General features: G+C 45.0%; 1 protein-coding gene across 4 annotated transcripts in view; it reads left to right on the top strand.

Moving 5' to 3' along the window:
- The window catches only part of LOC101934265 (Putative N-acetylated-alpha-linked acidic dipeptidase), a 55,258-nt gene that overhangs the window by 13,526 nt on the left and 17,348 nt on the right, over window positions 1-24,384 (top strand). For all 4 annotated transcript variants that reach the window (XM_024108463.3, XM_005304063.5, XM_042856000.2 and 1 more), the window contains exons 5-8: window positions 10,596-10,721; window positions 13,017-13,203; window positions 18,703-18,796; window positions 23,292-23,390. In XM_024108463.3, the coding sequence (XP_023964231.1) occupies window positions 10,596-10,721; window positions 13,017-13,203; window positions 18,703-18,796; window positions 23,292-23,390 (506 nt within the window). The remainder of the gene's footprint in view (window positions 1-10,595; window positions 10,722-13,016; window positions 13,204-18,702; window positions 18,797-23,291; window positions 23,391-24,384) is intronic.

Here is a 24,384-nt window from a genome sequence, read left to right as displayed (position 1 = left end):
CTGAATGCTGTCGCTAATAGTTTCTGTATCAATCATGGAACATTACATGGGCTCCTTTAGGAGAGGCAACATAAGATATGATTGGTTCAACTGCACAAGATCAGAGCCCCTTTTCACTTGTGAGTTATGTTTTAGCCAGGGATGCCCACTCCATTATCAGCTCATTATATTTATGGGCCAAATCCTGCTTGCTGTACTTCCCTGGCATGCTCTTGGGAGCGTGTTCAAATAATGTTACTGAACTGAAGGCAGACGTGGGGTGACTGCCTTGCTTCTGATAGAATTCTCCCTTCTTTGGATACAGTACGACCACCCCATCAGGGTTGATGCATACCTGCGGTACATAAAAATATTTTTGATGAGCAAATTTATGCTACCTATGATTTTGGCCCCATGCACACAACTGAAGAAGAAGATGGCAACTTGCTCTTTGTAAAAGTATAAATGGGACCTCTACCAGGAAGCAAAAGCTCATACAGCTTGGAGCAGCACTCCCCCTGGCCAACAAACGCAGGCAAGAACACATCATAGTTAGACCATCAAATTCATGGTCCGTTGTGGTCAATTTCATGGTCATAGGGTTTTAAAAATTGTAAATTTCATGATTTCAGCTATTTAAATCTGAAATTTCATGGTGTTGTAACTCTAGGGGGCCTGACCCGAAAAGGAGTTTTTTTGGGGGGGATCGCAAGGTTATTGCAGGGGAGGTTGCGGTTCTACTACTCTTACTTCTGCACTGTTGCTGATGGCAGTGCTGCCTTCAGAGCTGGGCAGCGTGAGAGCGGCGGCTGCTGGCTGGGAGCCCAGCTGTGAAGGCAGTGGCACCGCCAGCAGCAGCGCAGAAGTAAGGGTAGCATGGTATGGTATTGCCACCCTTCCTTCTCTGCTGCAGCTGGTGGGGTGCTGCCTTCAGAGCTGGATGCCTGGCCAAGAGTTGCCACTCTCCTGCCACCCAGCTCTGAAAGCAGCACGGAAGTAAGGCTGGCAATACCACGACCGCCCTAAAATAACCTTTTGGCCCCACCCCGCAACTCCCTATTGGGTCAGGACCCCCAATTTGAGAGAGGCTGATCTCCCCCGTGAAATCTGTATAGGGTAAATGCACACAAGACCAGATTTCACAGAGGGACACCAGATTTCTCAGTCCGTGACACGTTTTTCATGGCCATGAATTTGGTAGGGCCCTAATCCTAGCACTGTGCTGAGAGCTCCACTGCCAGCCTATCTGTTGCGGGAGTGACTAAGATCCTGGTCCACAAGGCACATAACAGGATGAGTGCAAGCTGCCTCAAAGACCACCATTCATGACCTTTAAGACAGCTGTGCTTTACAGGGACACTACAACTAGACGGGCACACAATAAGGCTCTTGTGTACAGACAAAGCGGAGTTCAGTATCAAGACTGCAGCTATGGAACAGAGGAGATCATAGGAATTGCCATATGCGATCAGACCTATGTATACTGTCTCTGACAGTAGCCAGTGCTAGATGCTTCCTAGGAAGGTGCAAGAACCCTTCAGTAAGCAGATGTGGGGTAATCTGCCCTCATGTAAATCTCATCCTGCTTTTGAATAGTTAGAGATTGGTTTAAACTCCAAAGCATGAGGTTTAATAGCCTTTCCAAATGTTTGTTATTAATCATAACTCTGGGTATTTTTGTTATCCATATAAATATCCAATTCCCTTTTAAAGTCTTTTTAAATGCTTTATCTCAATGACTTCCTGTGGCAATGCGTTCCACAGTTTAATCACACATTTTGTGTAAAATTATTTCTTGAGTTTCCCACCTTTTAATTTAATTAAATGTCCCCTTGTTCTTCTGTTCCAAGACAAGGACAGAAGTTCCCGATCTCTCTTCTCCAGACCTTTCATTATTTTATTTACTTTTATCATGGTTCCCTCTTATTTGTCTCCTTTCTAAGGTAAATAATTGCAATCTGTTAGCTGTCTTCACAAGAGAGTTTTTCCAGACCTTTGATTATTCTTATCACTCATCTCTGAACCCCCTCCAGTTCTTCAATACCCTTTTTCCATGTGGATGATCAGTACTGTATACAGTATTCCAGATGAGGTCACACCATTGATTTATATAAAGTCATTATAATATTCTCCATATTATTCATCATTCTATTCTTTATGCAGCCTAACCTCATCTTAGTTTTTCTTACCATGTTCAGGTCTAGATGCAAGAACGACCTCTTAGAAAAGGCCTCCTCTGAGGCTTGCTCTACACTACAGAGTTAAGTCGATATAAGGCATCTTACATCAATCTAACTCTGTAAGTGTCTACACTGGGGTCGGCAACCTTTGGCACGCGGCCCCCCCAGGCTAAGCCCCCGGCGGGCCGGACCGGTTTGTTTACCTGCCGTGTCCACCGGTTTGGCCAATCGTGGCTCCCACTGGCCACGGTTTGCCGTTCCAGGCCAATGGGGGTTGCGAGAAGCCGCGGTCAGCACATCCCTTGGCCCGCACCGCTTCCCACAGCCCCCATTGGCCTGGAACAGCAAACCATGGCCAGTGGGAGCCACAATCGACCGGACTTGTGGACGCGGCAGGTAAACAAACTGGCCCAGCCCGCCATGGGGCTTACCCTGGCGGGCCGCATGCTGAAGGTTGCTGATCCCTGGTCTACACTAAAATGTAGCTCCTACCAATGTAACTCGCCCACTACACCGACTTAATAACTCCACCTCTGCAAGAGGTGTAGCGGTTAAGTCGATGTAGTTAGGTCAAGACAGTGTCAGTGTAGGCACTGCATTACTTACATCGACTTTCAGAAACTGTCTCGCAGTGCTCAACACTGGCAGTTAAATCGGTGCAAGCACTCCTGGTGAGGAGGTGCACCACCCACGCAAAGAGTGTAGTGTGGACATATAATTGAATTGGTTTTACTGCAGTGTCTGCACATCAACATAACTTAGGTCGACTTAATTTTGTAGGTAGAGGGTACCTGCCAAACCCATGAGCTCTGCCATTAAATTTAAAGAGCCTTGCAAGACTTTAATATAATAATTATTAATGGAGATATCCCATCTCCTAGAACTGGAAGGGACCTTGAAAGGTCATTGAGTCCAGCCCCCTGCCTTCACTAGCAGGACCAAGTACTGATTTTGCCCCAGATCCCCAAGTGGCCTCCTCAAGGATTGAACTCATAACCCTGGGTTTAGCAGACTAATGCTTAAACCACTGAGCTATCCCTCACCCCAAACAGAGTCCACAATGAGTTCCCACCATTTGCATAATTTCGCACGTTTTTGAAGTGCTATTTCTATAATTTACACTGGAACTTGCTTGTAATACTATGAAATCATCACAGTGTTCTGAAGGGATCTACACTCGCTGTGCGATTCCCAGTGGTATTACTGAAAGCCCTAGTTTTGTTATATATGGAGGTTCATTTTATAGAAACGATGACAATCTTTTGAAGGAGCCAGGAGTCCAAGTAGACACGGGTCTTACTAAGGTAAAATTGCACATGGATTTTTTTCTTTGCACCCTGCATGCTCCCAAACATCCAACATGAGAACTGTAGTTAACAAGACTCCTGTTGGACAAAAGCAATGGGATGTTTTTAAAAAGCACAAACCATTTGAAAAATATTCTGCACCCATAACAATTTGAGCCCCCCACCCACATGACCAGGAAGCAACATACCACAGTTAGACTAGACTCGACTCCTGGTTATCACAAGGAAACTGTTTGATTGTATAATGTTCTAAAGTGATTTTCTTTGTTTCTGTTAAAAGTGCTTGCTTCAAATCCACAGTTAACATCATTAGGAATGTGGGGGAATGCTCATTACAGCATGTGGCATCATAAATTTAACAGAGACCATTACAAACCTCCCCCTCCAAAGAAACCCTAGGGCACTTCACAGCAAAAACTTAAAAAAAAGAAGTGGGGAAGAGAGAAATCAGCCATTTAAATGAATTCAAGGCTATAGGTCCAAAATACGTTTATTTACACCAGTGTACGTCCATTGATTTAAATTAAGTAGCTCCAGATTTACATCAGAAAGCAGAGTTTGTCCCTGAAATTTGCATAATCCCAGATGTAAATAGTACTGAAAATTAGCCTGTTTACTTTTTACTTGGTTTATTTAACGGAATCCCAGTAGGAAGGATAAGAGAGAAATATTAACCCCCCTAACAGTGCAGATTCTGACCAGCAGGAAACATAATAAAGGCTCCACTGTAGCCTGTCTGAAAGCACACAGAGAAAATTGTAATTGAAAGACCTAACCTAAAACCCATTGAACACAACTCCTACCCACCCAAGCAGGGGATTCTGCCTGTGGGGCACTTGCAAACAACCCCCTCCCACTCCTGCCAAAGTACTATGATGGAATGAGAGCAGTGAGGGCCTAAACACATCTAGAGTCCTCTGTGAGGATAGTATTGGAGGGAGTGCTCCAAGAGCAGCAGGTTTCAGAGTTTAGAACTTACTCAAATGAGGAGGGATAGCTCAGTGGTTTGAGCATTGGCCTGCTAAACCCAGGATTGTGAGTTCAATCCTTGAGGGGGCCATTTAGGGAACTAGGGTAAAAATCTGTCTGGGGAGTGGTCCTGCTTTGAGCAAGGGGTTGGACTAGATGACCTCCTGAGGTCCCTTCCAACCCTGTGATTCTGTGAACAGGCTAGTGTACAACTCATTGAGCTATTGTTTCAGGTTCTCTGCAGACTCAGGTGGACACCACTGTGTTGGCTGTTCTGGGCTCAAATTTTCAACAAATCTTTGTAATCGTGAGGGATGAAAACATAAGGCCAGATGTGCAGCTGGGGATCAATCCCTCTGTTGTCTTCAGTGGAGGTATGCAATGTAATCTTCTGATATTGGGACCTTATTTCATTTTTAAATAAAGACTCAGATTCTGACATCATCATGTGACTCCAGGAGCTGCCAATTATACCTATGCCTTAATCCTGCCCTGTGCGCCTCGATTTTAAGAACATATATCAGGACCTATTGATGGCCTCCTTTGTTTTTGTTACTATGGTATCCATCTGTGTTCTTACTAAATAAAAAGAGTGTTCTAAACATTTTTGGATATCCAATAGAAATCTTTATAGAAAACAGGCAAAGCAGTGATGTGAGGACACATTGGGCCAAATTCTGCACTTGTGTACACTGGTGTAAATCTGGAGTACCTCCATCAGCATCATTGATGGTCCAGTTCTGCCACCTTTACTCACCTTGAATAATATTTTACTACACAAGTAGTCCCAGTCAGGAAAGGCAGGCAGAATCAGACACTGACTAGGCAAGCAGGTAGCATAGAGGGCATCTGCCAAACCCACAAGCCCTGCAATTAAATTGAAAGAGTCTTTCAGGATTTTACTACAGAGTCCACACTGAATTCTTACCATTTGCATAATTTTGTGCGTTTTTGAAGTGACATCACTATAAACACTGGGAATTTCATTCTATTACTAGCAAGTTCTGGTGTAAAGTTCTGCGGGGATCTAAAGTAGCTGTGTGACTCCTAGTGGGGTTATTGAAAGGTAAAGCTGGGATTTTTCATAAACAAATACCATCCTATAATGTATTTTTGAGTAATGTGTCAGAGATGCCTGAGCGTTCAGATAAGTGACTCTTTTTATTGTACTTAATTTTCCTGATCGTATTTCTTAAAAAGTGGGATTGTGTCTGCATGTTGCAGTGATTACCTTTGCTTAATCAAGGAATTCATAAAAATGAAAAGCTATAGAATTGTATGAAAAGGTTTTAACAATAAATTTTAACTCCTATGGTGACTTGGCTTATCCTTTCACTGTAAAACAATTTCCCTGATTGTGGAAACCCAGCAGGCTGCCGTTAATTGGTATAATTACATCTCTCCAGTTATGAATGCACAGAAATCAGCATTTTTGTATTGGCTGACAAATATGGAGATGTACAAAATTGGGGATTCTGTACTAGACATTCTATAGAAATAATGATGGGAGAATGGGCCAGATTCTCCTCTCCCTTATAGTGGTTTGACTCCAGTGTTACTCTGTTGACTTCAATGGAGTTCCCGATGATTTACATTGGTGAAAGCATGTGGAAACTCAAGCCCATGGTAGGGTTTCAGAAAGCTGTTACAAAAAATCATCTTAGTATGGACATATCGTTTGGTCTGAACAAACCAGGCCACAACCTCAAGCAGGTGTAAATCAGCTCCACTAACTTCAACAGAGCATCACCGGTTTACACCAGCTGAAGATCTGGCCCCTCGTGTTTGGCTTAAGTAGAGTCCACTCTTTGTATGGAGCAGTCCCCACCCTCATGTTGCCTCATCCCTGCAAGACCTCCCCCCTCCTTGCTTCCCTTCCACCCCCCACTTCCCCACCCACTGCTAGCCTTTGTGAGATGGCTTGTTGCTGTGGGTGTGGATGCGGATGCAGGTAAAAGACGGCTAGTGAATCGCAGGTTGATCCTGGCGGATGTGGATCGGATGCGGATCCACATTTTTGAATCCACGCAGGGCTCTAAAGACAGGCTGTTATGCTTATAAGAAGCACGTGGGATCTTTTTCAGGGGAAAAGGCAATACGCTGTGTTTATTGAAGATACAGCAATTAACATATGCACACACATTAATCACACACACATGCTGTCACACCAGTCGATGTTATAGTTACCAGTCCAGAGTCCGGATCAATCTAATGGCCAGCTAGGTCGATCACGGGTAGGTAGGAGACAGGTTTTGTCGGTTGCGACATGATGCTCCGGAGAAGTCTTGGCAGGATGAACCTAAAGTTGTATGGCAAGGCACCTTGTTTATAAAGTGGATGTTTTTTTATTGGAACCAAAGAGTTTTGCACCATCATGCTGTAATTAATTGATGTTTGAGTGCTTGTTTTTTTTAAATTGTTCTTTTTATTTTTTTATTAATTTTTTTAGGGAGTTACCCCATGCTGGTTTTGATTACAGCTATTTTGTCCCCATTGATAGGTGCCTGTTTTATTTTAGAGTTGTTAATTTGCCCTTTTTTGACGTTTTAATAGGGGCGTGTTGTAATTTTCTGGTGCTTTTGTGTCCGTTCTTGGTTCCTTTCTAGAACATTTGGTTCGGTGATGGCCTTTACATTTATTTTTTTAACACACACATTTCTCATTCACATACAAAACGGAATTGATTTACACAGAACATTTAAACAGGAACATCAAATTGCAATGCAAGAGAAAAACAATTATTGCATTCTTTTATGTATTCTAAAATGCTAAACCTACAACGAAGTGGTGACCCTAAAGGGTCTGTTACTGCTTTGAAATCAGCCCAGACACAGATTCTGGCTGAGGCGTCTCTACCAATGGCCCATTCCTTTCTGCTATTTAAAAAGGGTGGTGTCCGGATATGGTCAAATCATATACCAATACATTTAATACATGTTACATTATTATTTTTTTATTATAAAAATACAAACATAAAATCCTACTACTACATATCCCCCTTTTGACCCTTCAAGAACAATTCTTGAGTAGGTCATATTTTATACGACTGTTTTATAGAAATATATGCTTCTCGAGGCCAGCAGCCCACGGTGAAGAGATTCACTGTAGTACCTTTTTGGAATTAAAGGAGAAAATAACTGTGCATGTGCACAGTAATGCATACAGATAATTCATTATATATGTTCTTCCAGTAACTAAATAGCTCCATTAAAACCCAAGCTCCAGGGCTATTTTTGAATGTGAAAGATTGGAAAAATCTGCCATTCTGTATACAGGTGTATTTATTTATGCTGCTAGGATGGCAACTGCTTCAAAATAGATACCATTGTTCCATACTTCACAAACACCTGTATATAGAGTAACAAATAGGAGATCATCTTCCCAAACTTTCAGGTTCAACCAGGCCACCACTTGATTCTGATTCAATAGAAGTGATTTAACTATTGGAAGAAACGTAAATACAAAGGATTATTTTTATGCAAAAGTGTAGGAAACCAGCCTGTGAGTGGCTGAATTGGCAGGATGCAGCTATAAATGTTGCTTGAAAAGATGGTAAAAATATTCATGAATATTTTCTTAAAATAGTATTAAAATTTGTAGACAAATCAAAGAATTCCAACTAGTTGTCTTGCTAGTTCAGCATCCTCCCAATTTTTTTTGTCAAGATGTAGGGTTGTTTAGTCTTTTCATCTCAAACTCTGGTAACATTTCAGTCAACTCTGCTTGCAACTGCTACGGTTGCTGCATTCAGAGTTTCTCTTCTCCTGTCTAATGGCCCTTTCATTGGTGAAAAAGGGGCTGGGGAAAGAGTGCAAAATCCTCCAAATCCACCTGTTCCTCTCCATTCCCATCAACAAAACTCTTGTGCCAATAGACCTTGGCTATACCTCAACTCGGTTACTGTAACCTTCTCCTCTTTGGGCTTCCTGACAGTCCCCTTCGTCCCATTCAATCTACCCAAAAAGTTGTCACCCAAATCCTCTTCCTTGTTCACTTCTCTGACCACATCCAGACCCTTGATTGGCTTCCCCTCACCCTCCATCTAGAACTCAAGCACCATGTCCTTGCCTTCAAGGCTCTGCATAACCAGGTTCCCATTCCCTCTCCACTCTGTCCTTCTCTGATTCCCCTATTCACCCATTTCATTCCAACCAAGATGCTCAACTTGGCATCCCCTTCATGTTCTTCTCCCACTCTTGCCTCCAAGTTGCCTCTTATGCAAGGAACCTCCTCGAGGAGTGCCTCCCAATGTATGCACTTCTTCCAATAGGCTTGCAAACCCTGGTCCTCTCCTCAGTGAAGTATTCATAAACCCAAAATTAAAAAAAAAGCACATTGTTTAACCTAGCAAAACAAAAAATTAGCGCGTATATAATTGTTTGCTATAGGTAGATTGTGGAGGGTAAACACGAGGGAGGGAAGGACACTGTTGGCACAAGAACATATGAATATAAACTCACCAGGAGTAAATTTAGTCTGTAAATTAGGAGGTTTCTAATCAGGAGTAAGGTTCTGGAATAGCCTCCCAAAAGGAGTAGTGGGGGCAAGAAAATTACCTGGCTTTAAAGATGGAACTAGATAAATTTCTGAATGGGATTATATGATGGGGTTGCCTGTAACAGCAGGGGATTGGACTCGATGACCCAGGAGGTCCCATCCAGTCCGGTGTTCCATCATTGTGGTATCTTCCTTCCTCTGTTGCTACATGTGTGTGACATCTATCTGGACACTGATTTTTCAGGCAGTAACCAAGGACCAGGTCCTCAGTGGGTGAGAGTCATAGCTCCATTGACTTCATTGGAGTTATGCCCATGTACACCAGCCAAAGTTCTGGCCTCGTGTTTTTATACTTGTCTGAAATGTGCCCGTCACACTGCTAAAATTACAGAAATAATATAGAATGGTCACCCATGTCCTCTCTAATCCATTCCGTCCTGTTATTTGTCACACCTACTTTGGTGTCTCATTGGATTATAAGCAGTTTGGGGCAGACATTGTGACTACTCAAGTATTTGTACAACACCTAGTACCCTGTGCCCGACTGGGGCGTTGGAGCATAGTAGTAGTAAACTAACATGCAATTATTTTTTCAAAATAGATGTAAGAGAACTCATATTGACTCAGTCTGTGTCTACACTATGGAGTCTGTACCGGCACAGCCTCCTAGCGTCAATGCAGCCTACGCCAACAGAAGAAGTTTTTCAATAGGAACACCACCTCCCCCAATCATATTAGCTATGTCGACAGAAGCACTCTTCCACTAACATAGCTGCTTCTACACTGTGGGTTTTGTTGGCATAATTATGTCAGTTAGAGGGGTAGGTTTTTTTCACACCCCTGACCAATGCAGTTATGCCTATATAACTTTTCAGTGTAGCCCAAGCCCAAATGACAACATAAAGATTTACAGCACACCCAGAATAAATATACTGTATCCATTTTGCCATAAACCCCCTTACAGATGGCCTCAAAGCTATTGGAGAATTGCACCGACTCCTCATTTTCTGTAAGCGCAAGAATACAATGGATCTGCTATTAACAGAGTCGTAGCAGATCCATGTTATTCTTGAGTTCATTGAAAAGAAGGAGTTGGGGTGCAATGTTGCAATAGCTTCAAAGATTTCAAGCATTTTATCAACCCACCCACAGAACTAATGTCTTCTAACGTCTTTGTTACTAAAGCAAAGCCAAAAGCATTACCTTCGTAAAAATAATACCTAGGAATGCTTATGCTGTACTTTTAATCTTCAAGCATGAATTAATTAAGACTCCCAACATCCCTGTGAAGTAGCTAGGTATTGCTGTCCCCGCTTTACAGATGGGGAAACTGATGGGGTTTCAATCCTGTACCACTGCAGTTAATGGAAGCTTTGCTATTGACTTCAGTGGGCACAGGATCAGGAAGATAAAGAGCCTGAGTCTGCCAGCTGCTGGAGCACTTTTATCTCCCATTGTGAGGTTCTGAGCACCCTCAACTCCCATTTGAGCCAATGGGAGATAAAGGTGCTCAAGCAGCTTGCAGACTCAGGTTCTTTAATCCCACATCAGACCCAGGGTTATAACTTGAGTTCCTTGCTCCCCGATTGCCCCCTTATTAGAGCACATCTCCTTTCTTATGCTCACTGATATCCCCGTTCTCACTGTGCCTCTCATCTACTAGGGTGAGTTGGTGTACGTCAACTATGGCCGTACCGAAGACTTTTTCAAACTGGAGAGAGAGATGGGAATTAACTGTACTGGAAAGATTGTCATTGCCAGATATGGGAAAATCTTCAGAGGAAATAAGGTAATGTATCTACTCTATCATTGATCTCTAGTCTCAGGTTATGCTTAAGATATGCCTTCTCCGTAACTGATGGCCATATTTAGAATCTTTTGGCGATCTTTGTATAATTGAGGTGTTTATCAAACTATGCTCAAAAGATGCTTCCTGAGTAGGAGATATATACAAGCACATCTATGGGTAGGTCTACACTTACCTCCGGGTCCGGCGGTAAGCAATCGATCTTCTGGGATCGATTTATCGTGTCTTGTCTAGACGCGATAAATCGATCCCGGATCGATCACGGAAGTGCTCGCCATCGACACCGGTACTCCAGCTCGGCGAGAGGAGTACGCAGCATCGACGGGGGAGCCTGCCTGCCGCGTCTGGGCCCGCGGTAAGTTCGAACTAAGGTACTTCAAATTCAGCTACAGGAATTTGCGTACCTTAGTTCGAAATGGGGGGTTAGTGTGGACCAGGCCTATGACAGTATAAATAATTAAATACATTTGTTTAAAATTACTCATTTTTACAGATTCCACTGTTCTTTAAAATGTATCTAACATGTTTTGGTTTAAAGATGTCCCCAAATTGGGCAGGGATTAGCCCAACAGAGGGTTTTTTAGTTTAAAAAAACCCACCTATAGATTTCCTCAAATACTTTAGGCCCTGATCCAGCACATGTTTAAGAGCTTTCTTGAAAGGGATGCTTTCCTCAGTCAGGCCCATAGTCAATAGAAAGCCTGTATATGTCTGATCATATTTCTCTTAAAAATCCAATTGACTTCAATTTGAATAGGATTAGACCTTACATGTAATTTTACACAGTTTTCAGTTAACCCAGCAATCCAAATACTGAATCTTTTAATAGGGATACCTAGATTTGTGATATTCTCTTGAGGAATATTTTCTGCCCATTGAAGGGACAACTGACTTGTGTCATTTTCATAAGTGAAAGATAATATAAATAATAGTCTATATTGCTGAATTGTTTCTAGAACACCAAGTGGTCAAGAATCCAGCTGAATGGGAAAGGCTCATGAAAAGTGAGAGGATTCCCATGTTTTGTAGCATTCCTCTGTGGCATGCAGGACGCCTAAGGCTTGAGAATGACATGGACTTACTGTCACTAAAACGAGCAACACAAATTCATTCTTGTACTTGTTGGAAACGCTGCATTCCTACTGACAAATTAGACAATATATATCTGGTCCAATGAATTCCATTGGTTGATTATATTAAGTTTGCTTATACAGTCCCATAGGATATAGGGATGAAGGCAAATATTGTATGTCCTGGGCATGGCTATGATAAGTTTTGACTAAAATATATGGACCTTACAACCTCAGTTGAAGATTATTTGCCACTCCGTTACTATGTTGATCTGTGTTACCTGCAGCAAAATAGATTAAGAAGCCAAAATGAGATCTGTAGCATCTCAAAGCACTATCTGTGGGCCAGAGTTAAACACTGATTTTGTTTGCCAGAAACACAGATATGAAAACCCTTCCCTTTGTCAAAACAGCACAGAGCTGATCTAATGCCCCTGTAAGCCTAAAGATAAACAGTTACTCTTTGGCTTTATGTACATGTTCAAACAAATGGCAGATTCAAATCCTGGAGTAATACATTTTTCTGTCTCGTATGGTTTATGATTCTGAAACCCGCCCCGGAGATATTCAGTGTAAAGCGTTCGCTTAGCAACTAAGATTTCAGGTTGTATTAACACTTGTCACATTTTTATATTGTGCACTGAATATTTCAGTAATCAGCTGCTTGTTTTTGTCTGGGTGACAGGAAACAAACTAGAATTACGCTTGGTACAGTAGTACGCTGGGAGTGGTGTTTCCATGTTATTGCACATATCTCCTGCCGAGGATTCTAAGTAGCACCAAGTCCCTTATGCACATGCTGTATCAGGTTTCTCAGCAGGATACCAAACCTACTGGCTGCCAGGAAATTGCATGACATGAGAATAATTATGGGCCAGTTACTTATTTACACTAAAATTCCTTTAAGCCACTCGGGTAGTGTCAAGGGGCCTTAAAGTGAGTGTTAATATAATTTACAGCCCTTTACAATGCCAGAATGGTAATAAATGAGATTCCTGTCCTAGGACTTGTCATCATTTTCATCCCTCTTTTGAGGAATCTAAAAGGGGATGCTGCTTTAATCAGTTCCCTCAATGCAAAGAATCAAAGAGTCTATTCTGTGAAATGCCACATACCCTCCTCTCGCTTTGGGACTATGGCCTGGAGAATTCATGCATTGGTGTCAAGTTGTCAAGGACTGAATAAGGAAACGGGATATGCTTTTTAGGTGAAGAATGCTGAGCTAGTTGGTGCCAAGGGAGTTATTCTGTATTCAGACCCTGCTGACTACTGCGCCCCAGGAGTAGATTCCTTTCCAAATGGCTGGAACCTTCCTGGAGGTGGAGCCCAGCGCGGGAATGTGTTAAATCTGAATGGGGCAGGGGATCCTCTCACGCCAGGTTATCCAGCAAAAGGTGAGTGGCGTCGAGAAGAAGCCATTGCCATGGCCCAAGCTCTGATGAGAGCCAGGTAGTCCCAAAGGGGTCTGGTCTCAGGAAGAGTGGGAGAGGGTGACAGGACATTCCTCATTCCTTTGGAGCAGATGTATATAAACCCATCTGTAATTGCCATTGCATGGAGGGGGCATCTTTGGGCTCCTCCTTCACAGAGTGCTGCTGCATGGGACCCACAAGAGGGAGCAGGATGCCGTCAGAGGATTCAGAGTGGGCAGCATTGGAGAGAACAGTCTGCATGGGGGAATAACACTGAGGTTATGACTAACGTTTAACAGCCCAAATACTGGACTGGGAGGGGACACCCTCTGTGCTGGTACAACTCCTAGCTCACTGGGGCCAGCCGTCACAGGGCAACATACACATGTTTTGTTAGGGTAATATATATACCTGTAGAGGAGAGGGATTCACCCCTGTGGCACCTCCTGCTGGTCATTTTGGGAATTAGCTCTTCTCCAGCCTCCGGAGCGCCCTCTGCAGGCCGGTGTCCTGCTGCTGCTTGGCCCCCATGTCCTTCCCTGGACACCGGTGCCCTGTTCTCTGGAGTGCTGCTCCCTAGCAGTAACCCCTCTTTCTCTCAGGGTCTCCCTACCCAGGGGAACCCCCAGCCCTCTATCCCCACCTTGCCTCAGTTGTGGGCTACTGCCAGTCACCAACTAGCCCCCGTGCCCTGGGGCAGACTGCAGCGTCAGTCACTCATCATAGGCCAGGTTGGGTTTGGACCTGCTGCCTTTGCCTACCCCTGGGCTGCCCTCTGCAACCCCTAGTATCCATGGGCCCTCTGCTAGGCCGCAGCCTGGGGCTTTCCAGCTGCTCCTCAGCTCCTCTGCCTTTCCCCAGCCCTGCTCCACTCAGGTCCCTGCAGCCAGGTCCCTCCCTCTCAAAAGCTAGAGGGAATCTGTTAGCTCCTGGCTCCCAGCCTCTTATATAGGGCCAGCTGAGGCCTGATTGGGGCATGGCCTAGCTGCTGCTGCTGCATCCCCAATCAGCCGTCCCCAGACACAGCCCTCTTCAGGGCTGCTTTTAAGCCCTTCCAGAGAGGAGCGGGTGTCCACCCCGCTACAATACCCTATGCAGGGACAGGTGGCAGGCAAGCTCCCTCCCACCCGTGCTTCAGGCCATCCGGTGGAGCGCTGGTCCGCTGCTCTATCTCGGCGTTTACCTTTCTGCCACGCATCCGTCTCCGCCGGAGAACTGGCAAGGTTTACAGGGCAGGGTGACGGAGCGGCTCCGGAAATGGACAGGACTACTCCGGTGCCTCTCCCTTCGCGGGAGGGCACTGGTACTTAATCAACTAATCCTGTCCATGCTCTGGCACCGTCTCAACACCCTGGTCCCGGCCCCGGGCTTCCTGGCCGACCTCCGGAGGGTGATTCTGGAGTTCTTTTGGCCAGCACTGCACTGGGTCTCTGCAGGGGTTCTCCATCTGCCCCTGGAGGAGGGAGGGCAGGGCCTGAAGTGCCTCCACACTCAGGTCCATGTCTTCCGCCTCCAGGCCCTGCAGAGGCTCCTTTATGGTGCAGGTAGTCCGGCGTGGAGCGTATTGGCGCACGCCTTCCTGCGCCGCTTCCGAGGGCTCCGATACGACCGGCAGCTCTTTTATCTCGATCCGAGAGGTCTTCCGCGAGACCTCTCCGGGCTGCCGGTATTCTACCAGGACCTCCTCCGGACCTGGAAACTGTTCTCAGCGACCAGGTCCGTGGCGGCCACCGAGGGGGCAGATCTCCTCGCGGAGCCCCTGCTACACAATCCCCAGCTCCGTGTGCAGGTGGCGGAGTCCCCCGCGGTGCGCCAGAGGTTGGTCCTGGCAGAAGTCACTAGAGTCGGAGACCTCCTGGACTACGACCGGGGAGACTGGCTGGATCCCCTGACGCTCGCTCGGCGCATGGGGCTCTCCAGGCCTTGTACTCCCCAGCGCATACTTCAGGAGGTGAGGGCCGCTTTGCCGCCCGCTGCTCGGGTTTGCCTCGACTGGATCCTGCACGAGGGCACGCCCCGCCCACCCTCCACCCCTGGCCCTCCAGACCTTTTCATTGCGCCCCTGCCCCGTGGACCCAACCGGCCCCCCCGCCCCTTTTCCGTGAGCCGGCTGCGCGACTTGCAGCCGGTTCGTTTCCTGACCGCGCCAAGGAAACATCTATACACGCTTGTGCTCCACACTCTTCACTTCCTCACCCTCGTGTCCCGCCCCGATACAAAGTGGCGGGACCTCCTGCCACCTGTCGAGGGTGAGAAGCCCCGGTGGGCCAGCCTCTATTCCACTCTGGTCCCGAGGCCCGCTGGGGATATCAGCTGGCGGCTCCTTCATGGGGCCGTGAGCACGGGCGTGTACTTGGCGCGGTTTACCCCTGTCCCGGACACCTGTCCTTTCTGCGGCGTGAGGGAGACCCTGGCTCACGTTTACTTAGAGTGTGCCAGGTTGCAGCCCCTACACCGGCTCCTCACCGATATTATGTTACGTTTTTGATTACACTTTTCCCCTCACCTTCTCATTTATGCACTCCCTATCCGTGGCCCCACAAAGTCGCGGGACCTCCTGGTCAACTTCCTCTTGGCACTGGCTAAACAGGCCATCTATAAAACCAGGGAGAGGAGGTTGGCCGATGGAGGTTCCTGTGACTGTGGGGCCTGTTTCCGATCCTCTGTCCGTTCACGTATCCGGGCAGAGTTCCTCTGGGCGACGTCCACTGGCTCCCTTGACGCCTTTGAGGAGCAGTGGGCGCTGTCCGGGGTTCTCTGCTCGGTGTCCCTGTCTGGTTCTCTTCTTTTGACCCTTTGACCACACTCCTGTCCCTGTTTTTACATTAGTTGTCCCCCGTAACTATTTGAGTTCCAGGCCCTGTGGATCCTCCCCTTAGGCTGGGGGGGGATCCTTTAGCAGTGGGCGGGCTTACGCCCGCCCACTTCCCGGAACCCAATATGTACAATACCCTATGCAGGGACAGGTGGCAGGCAAGCTCCCTCCCACCCGTGCTTCAGGCCATCCAGTGGCGCGCGGGTCCACTGCTCTATCTCGGCGTTTACCTTTCTGCCACGCATCCGTCTCCGCCGGAGAACTGGCAAGGTTTACAGGGCAGGGTGATGGAGCGGCTCCGGAAATGGACAGGACTACTCCGGTGCCTCTCCCTTCGCGGGAGGGCACTGCTATTCAATCAACTAGTCCAGTCCATGCTCTGGTACTGGCTCAACACCCTGGTCCTGGCCCCGGGCTTCCTGGCCGACCTCCGGAGGGTGATTCTGGAGTTCTTTTGGCCAGGACTGCACTGGGTTTCTTCAGGGGTCCTCCATCTGCCCCTGGAGGAGGGAGGGCAGGGCCTGAAGTGCCTCCACACTCAGGTCCATGTCTTCCGCCTCCAGGCCCTGCAGAGGCACCTTTATGGTGCAGGTAGTCCAGCGTGGAGAGTACTGTCGCACGCCTTCCTGCGCTGCTTCCGAGGGCTCCGATACGACCGGCAGCTCCTTTATCTCGATCCGAGAGGTCTTCCACGCGACCTCTCCGGGCTGCCGGTCTTCTACCAGGACCTCCTGCGGACCTGGAAACCGTTCTCAGTGACCAGGTCCGTGGCAGCCACCGGGGGGGCAGATCTCCTCTCGGAGCCCCTGCTACACAACCCCCAGCTCCGTGTGCAGGTGGCGGAGTCCCCCTCGGTGCGCCAGAGGTTGGTCCTGGCAGAAGTCAACAGAGTTGGAGACTCCCTGGATTACGACCGGGGAGACTGGCTGAATCCCCTGACGCTCGCTCAGCGCATGGGGCTCTCCAGGCTTTGTACTCCCCGGCGTGTACTTCAGGAGGTGAGGGCTACTTTGCTGCCCGCTGCTCGGGCCTACCTCGACCGGGTCCTGCATGAGGGCATGCCCCGCCCACCCTCCACCCCAGACCCTCCAGACCTTTTCATCGGGACCTTGCCCCGTGGACCCAACCGGCCCCCCCGCCCCTTCTCCGTGAGCCGGCTGCATAATCTGCAGCCGGTCCGCTTCCAGACCGCACCAAGGAAACACCTATACATGCTCATGCTCCATACCCTTCACTTCCTCACCCTCATGTCCCGCCCCAACACAAAGTGGCAGGACCTCTTGCCACCTGTGGAGGGTGAGAAGCCCTGGTGGGCCAGCTTATACTCCACCCTGGTCCCGAGGCCCACTGGGGATATCAGCTGGCAGCTCCTTCACGGGGCCGTTAGCATGGGCATGTATTTGGCGTGGTTTACCCCTGTCCCGGATACTGCCCCTTCTGCGGCATGAGGGAGACCCTGGCGCACGTTTACTTGGAGTGCGCCAGGTTGCAGCCCCTATACCGGTCTCCTCACGAATATTCTGTTACATTTTTGGCTGCACTTTTCCCCTCACCTTCTTATTTATGCACTCCCTATCCGTGGCCCACAAAGTCGCGGGACCTCCTGGTCAACCTCCTCCTGGCCCTGGCTAAAACGGCCATCTATAAACCAGGGAGAGGGGGTTGGCCGATGGAGTCTCCTGTGACTGTGGGGCCTGTTTCCGATCCTCTGTCCGTTCACGTATCCAGGCAGAGTTCCTCTGGGCGGCGTCCATTGGCTCCCTTGACGCCTTCGAGGAGCAGTGGGCGTTGTCCGGGGTTCTCTGCTCGGTGTCCCCGTCTGGTTCCCTTCTTTTGACCCTTTGACCTCACTTCTGTCCCTGTTATTTTATTAGTTGTCCCCCGAAATCAGTTGGGTTTCAGGTCCTGTAGATCCTCCCCTTAGGCTGTGGGGGGATCCTTCCTGGAACCCAATATGTACAATACCCTATGCGCGCGCGCGTGTGTGTGTGTTTAAACAGATATATGTATTAAACCTTCTGTCTCTTCCCCTTCATTTCTGCATGCTACGGGTGGTCGAAGCCCACTTGCATAATCCCCATGGAGCGGAGGTATCGTTAGCTCCGCAGCTGTACAAGACTGGGTCTGTTTCCCTTTCAGCCACTTGGCCCTTTGATGGGGCCGCACTTCCCTGTAGAGCTGTTTGTGGCCATCTCTCCTCCCATCCCTACTGTTGTGCCTCTCAGTGCAGCAGGAAAAGATAGTGGGGAGAAAGTAGGAGATCAGCTGCCATCCCTGCACTAGATCCAATGATATTCTCTGCAAGAAAGCCCCGTATGCCCTTTACCCCCCAGCCAGGGTTCCTCCCACTCCCATGTTAAGGAAATCCTTCTCTCAGCCATCCTACAAAGGAACTGTATTCAGAAATGGCTTCCAAATGTGGGAATTTTGCACACACAACAGACTGGGGAATGGGATGCAGGGTTGTGGACACCCAAGGAAAATGAGTTGAGGTCTCTCTGAAACTATATTTATGTCATGTAGAGAACAGCGTTCTTGTAGAAATCTCGGCCTCATTTTTAGCACAGCAGGGTAATTATTCCTGACTTCTATGTAGTGCTGTGCTACATGTTGTATGACTCACCCTTAAAAGTCAGATAAAATAAACAGCAGCCTTATACCTCCAGAGTACACCTATCGATATGAAGAAGCCAGGGCTGTAGGTCTTCCGAAACTTCCAGTCCATCCCATTGGTTACAATGATGCTGAAAAGTTATTACGGTAAGTAAATGGAAGACAAGGGGAAGCTTCATAAGAATGTCTTGTGAAATTCATGTAGGTATTTGAAAGAAGGAAAGAAAATAATTCATACTGTTCCTCTTGCACATTTACTAAAGTAGTTTGTTTGCTATTATGGGGACCTCCAGGGAAAAAACGTAAGGAAGCATTTTATTAGATTGTTAGTGTATGTTGGGTATGTGCCCTGAGCATTTTAAATAAATCAAAATAAATAAATACTTTACTGAAGCTATAAAATGTACCTTAATTTGAATAAGTAATTAAAGTATAATCATTAGCAGGGCTGTCAAGTCACCTACTTGTGGGAGGTGACACCCCCAAATGAATCAACCATTCACCCTGTGAAACATTTCTCTCTCATGTCTGGAGGATGGGTAAGGACCTGTGTGCCATCCCCACATTGCTAGATACAGGCACTCTCTTACAGTGTATTCAATCAGCTGAATGTGAAACGATGCCAACCAGTCAAAACTTGGACCCAGTATTCATCTAGCATTTCTCATTCATTCAGCAAAATTCTTACCTTCTTGTAAGGCAAAACTCATTTGTTGTTAGCTTCCAGACTAAACCTATCATGTTAGTTGTACTCTAGGTGCAATTACACAAAGCTAGTGACCATCAGATTCCTTGTTTAGTCAAATAATTCTCTAGGACATTCATTCATTTGCCCTGAGGCCAGGTGCTGGGATGAGTTTAACGATCAGCTTTTGCTTTTAGATTTTGGTAGGATGTGCGGTATTATTATTACTATTTAATATTACATTATTTATAGGGCTGTCGATTAATCACAGTTAACTCATGCGATTAACTAAAAAATAATTAACTGCGATTAAAAAAATTAATCGCGATTAATCGCACTGTTAAACAATAGAATACCAATTGAAACGTATTAAATATTTTCGGATGTTTTTCTACATTTTCAAATATATTGATTTCTATTACAACACAGAATACAAAGTGTAGAGTGCTCACTTTATATTTTTTATTACAAATATTTGCGCTGTAAAAATGATAAACAAAAGAAATAGTATTTTTCAGTTCACCTCAGACAAGTACTGTAATGCAATCTCTTTATTGTGAAAGTGTAACTTACAAATGTAGGGGGTTTTTTGTTACATAACTGCACTCAAAAACAAAACAGTGTAAAAATTTAGAGCCCACTCAGTCCTACTTCTTATTCAGGCAATTGCTAAGACAAACAAGTTTGTTTACATTTACAGGAGATACTGATGACTGCTTCTTATTTACAATCTCACCTGATGACTGCTTCTTATTTACAGGCCTTCGCATGGCACGTTATATTAACGTGCCAAATATGCTAAACATTCATATGTCCCTTCGTGCTTCGGCCACCATTCCAGAGGACGTGCTTCCATGCTGATGATGCTCTTTAAAAAAATAATGCGTTAATTAAATTTCTGACTGAACTCCTTGGGGGGCGAATTGTTTGTCTCCTGTTCTGTTTTACCTGCATTCTGCCATATATTTCATGTTATAGTAGTCTCGGAGGATGACCCAGCACATGTTCATTTTAAGAACACTTTCACAGTAGATTTGACAAAATGCAAAGAAGGTACCAATGAGATTTCTAAGGATAGATACAGCAGTCAACCCAAGGTTTAGGAATCTGAAGTGCCTTCCAAAATCTGAGAGAGGGACTAGGTGTGGAGCATGCTTTCAGATGTCTTAAAAGAGCAACACTCCGATGTGGAAACTACAGAACCCGAGTCATCAAAAAAGAAAATTCTGCTGGTGGCATCTGACTCAGATGATGAAAATGAGCATACGCCAGTCTGCACTGATTTGGATCGTTATCGAGCAGAACCCGTCATCAGCATGGACGCATGTCCTCTGGAATGGTGGTTGAAGCATGAAGGGACATATGAATCTTTAGCGTATAAATATCTTGAGATGCTGGCTATAACAGTGCCATGCGAATGCCTGTTCTCACTTTCAGGTGACATTGTAAACAAGACGGGAGCAGTATTATCTCCTGCAAATTGTAACCAAACTGGTTTGTTTGAGTGACTGGCTGACGTAGGACTGAGTGGACTTGTAGGTTCTAAAGTTTTACATTGGTTTATTTTTGAATGCACTTATTTTTTGTACATAACTCTACATTTGTAAATTCAACTTTCATTATAAACAGATTGCACTACAGTACTTGTATTAGGTGAATTGAAATATACTATTTCTTTTGTTTTTTACAGTGCAAATATTTGTAATAAAAAATAAATATAAAGTGAGCACTGTACACTGTATTCGGTGTTTAATTGAAATCAATATATTTGAAAATGTAGAAAATATCCAAAAATATTTAAATAAATGGTATTCTATTATTGTTTAACAGTGCGATTAATTGCAATTATTTTTTTAATCGTGCGATTAATCACAATTAATTTTTTAATCGCTTAACAGCCCTAATTATTTAATATTGATGATAGTGCTCAGAGTCTGATGGTGCTGTGTATTGTGTTAACAAGCCCCAATCCTGCAAACACACACAGTAACTTTATGTCCATAAATAACCCTGTTGAACTCAATGGATCTATTCACATAAAGTGACTCTTGTGCATAAGCACATTTAGGATCAGGGCAATAAAGGTGAACAATGTCCATGCCCCAAAGAGCTTATAGTGTATATATAAAAAGTCTGTGGACCTGTCTGTTTTACAAGCTTTATGAAAATTAATCTGGGAAATTTTAAGCCTAAGTAATCTTAAAACAATAGCTTCCAACTTGGTTGTGCATCAGAGATCATTCTAGTGAGCAGTGACGAAGGGGACACTGTGTGCTGGTACAAGTTCTTCAGTCTTTTTCTTTCTTCTGTTTCCCTGCTCTACAAAAGTTATTTCTCTCCCACTCTTGCCTCCCTCTCCCCCTCTTGCAGAAATCTTTATTTGAGCCAGAAATAAGCTAGTGTTCAGTGTTGAGAACAAAAAGGTCAGAGATCACATTCACAAACACCTTGGCAAGAGTATTTGGAAAAATTAGAACATTAGGGTCATTATGGGCAAGGCAGACATGAAAATCCTGGCGCCCTGGAAGTACTGTAAAGTTGTGTACTCCCTTCCCCCTCCCTCTTCCCCCCGCATCCAGTTGTAACTCTTGGGTATTTGGTGTATCATCATGGAAGCATGAAAAGACATTTTAAAAAAAAACCAACTAAATGTTTTGAATCAGCAACATAAACTTCTTTTTTTACTTCCTTCTCTTTTGAAAAAAATGTCAGAGGTGTCTAAGTGACTTAGTGTCCATTGACTTTCAATGGGACATAGGCTCCCACACATTTATCTTTTTGCTTTTCTACTTTGTACATCAGTTGGGTGTTAATCTGTTGATATAATAGTTTCTTTTCTCTAGTAACACATAATACAATTCCTAGCTTCTGACAGGGAAAGTCCAACATATTTGATTTTACATCTGTTTAAGCCATCTGAGATACAATGTTAAAAGCTACACAAATCCAAAACTTTTGGCAATTCCAGACAATGGGCATGATATTGTCAATCTCGGGTTTACATATAACTTGCTTATAACTGGTCTTCGCATTTATGTTAGGCATTCTTCCTGCGCTGAATTATTCCCCTAGCTGTATGTGCATGACCTTCCCTGAAGCAAATATGAGCTGTCTACCTGCATAAGAGGGCACAATTATATAAAGATCAGAATGCCTAGTTTTTCCTATTTATAAAACAAACGCATTTTTCATAGATTCCATCCTAGAGGCTCCTGGGCATAAAGTATATTCTTAATAGCTTTGCTGAATGAGGATGAATTTATACAGATGCTTAAAATAAAGTACACACTTAAGTGTTATGCTGATTTGGGGCCGGAATGCTAGAATCAGGGCCACCTTCTGACATTCGTAGACCCCAATTCTTATAAGCACTTATAAGCACTTAGCAAAATATATAAATATTAAAAAAGGCATCTATTCACACAGACAGCTAAGCAGGCACTGATTTTTATTGACTTAGTTTGGGGCTTTGGATTGTTCACTATTTAGAATAAGGACTGGTCTTAGTCTACGTTTTTTCAAGACCCTAGCACGTTGTGAAGCTAAATAAACTACACTCGTCACAAGTCCATGTGTATCACTGAAATGTCATTTAAATTGAATAGCCAAATCATCAGCTTGGTGTATCCAATTCTGATGTCATTCCACTGATGCAAATACATGGAGTTACTCTGGATTTACAAAGGTGTAACTGAGACTAGGATCTAGCCCATAGGCAGTGGTGCAAGAAGAGATCACTTGAATCATCCAATCCAATTCCCCTCTATTTTAGAAGCCTATTCAATACATTTTTTGTTATAAAGCTTAGATGGTAATCTTTTTGAGGTAAGGTCTGGGGGGTTTTGTTCAGTGTTTGTACAGCGCTTAGCACAGTAGAGGCTTGGTCCATGACTGGCATTCCTAGGCACTACACTTATACAAATAATAAATAATAAAAAACAGATTTTTTTATAACAGTAACATGGGAGGACCTGCCCCACCAGACAGCAGCTGGAAAGGAAGACTGAATGTGTCTTACAACATTGGTCCTGGTTTCATGAGCCTTTACTCTACAAGGTCAGTTTTGCATTACATAAAGCATTGAAGTTTTAATAGATAGGGAAATATAACAACAGTTAGTGAAATCTCTGAACTAGAGCTCTGCAAGTTTTGACATTTGGGGGTCATTGCAAGTTTTTCCTTGGTGTCAGGGCATATGGCGCTGTTTCTGGGCTAAAGTTAACTCAAAGCAAAACATCGGCTGAGTGTCTCCTGGTTTTGATGCAAATTCGTACAATGTTCAAGGTTCAAGCAATCCGTGGCCCAAATTCATTTGAAAGGTTTCCAGATCTTAGCAAACTCTCTGATCAATCAGGGCTGAGTTGACGGCCTCATAATAAAAGTTCCACTCACGTCTATTTTGAACTAATCTGTCTTCAGCTTTGGGACTATTTGTTGCATCATATAAAATAAGGGCGTTATTAATCTCAAATGTACATTGTTCTGAAAATTCTAATGTAATGTGTCATTCCTTAAATTGCAAGGCCTCATTTTTGCTTCAGGTGGCTATGACTGAGGCCACATGATCTACGAATTACAGCCAACGGCTAGAAGCCACATGAATCCTGGAGTTCTCGTTCAGGCTGAACTATTATAATGTCCTCAGATGAACCACTTGGCCTCCTCCTCCTACTATAGTCAAATCATCAGGAAAATGAGATTAAAGACATACAGGACTGCACTGAGAGTCAGATGCTGCCCCTTAGGTTGGCTGGTACATAATGGAACAAAAGACATTTTTGTGATACAACTTAGAATGTCTCCTGATGTTCTGGGGCCTGATGTCTCACTGATTCCAACCCCTGTGATTCCATTCTCTGCAGTGGAGTTACCCTGGAGTTACACTGGGACAGAGGAACCAACCTCTAGATTTTTAATAAAATATTTATAAAATATGTTATTTTTCTTTTCTCCCTCCTAACTTTAAAAACAGCTGCTAACAGAACATAATTTTAAGTTCAGAGCTTTTAGTCTGTTGCCAGTATAAATCATAGCACCAACCAGTATAAAG

This window comes from Chrysemys picta, chromosome 1, assembly GCF_011386835.1.
Source record: "Chrysemys picta bellii isolate R12L10 chromosome 1, ASM1138683v2, whole genome shotgun sequence".
Taxonomy (NCBI): Eukaryota; Metazoa; Chordata; order Testudines; family Emydidae; genus Chrysemys; species Chrysemys picta.
Note: the sequence above shows the minus strand (reverse complement) of the source record. Positions and strands in the feature narration are given on the sequence as shown.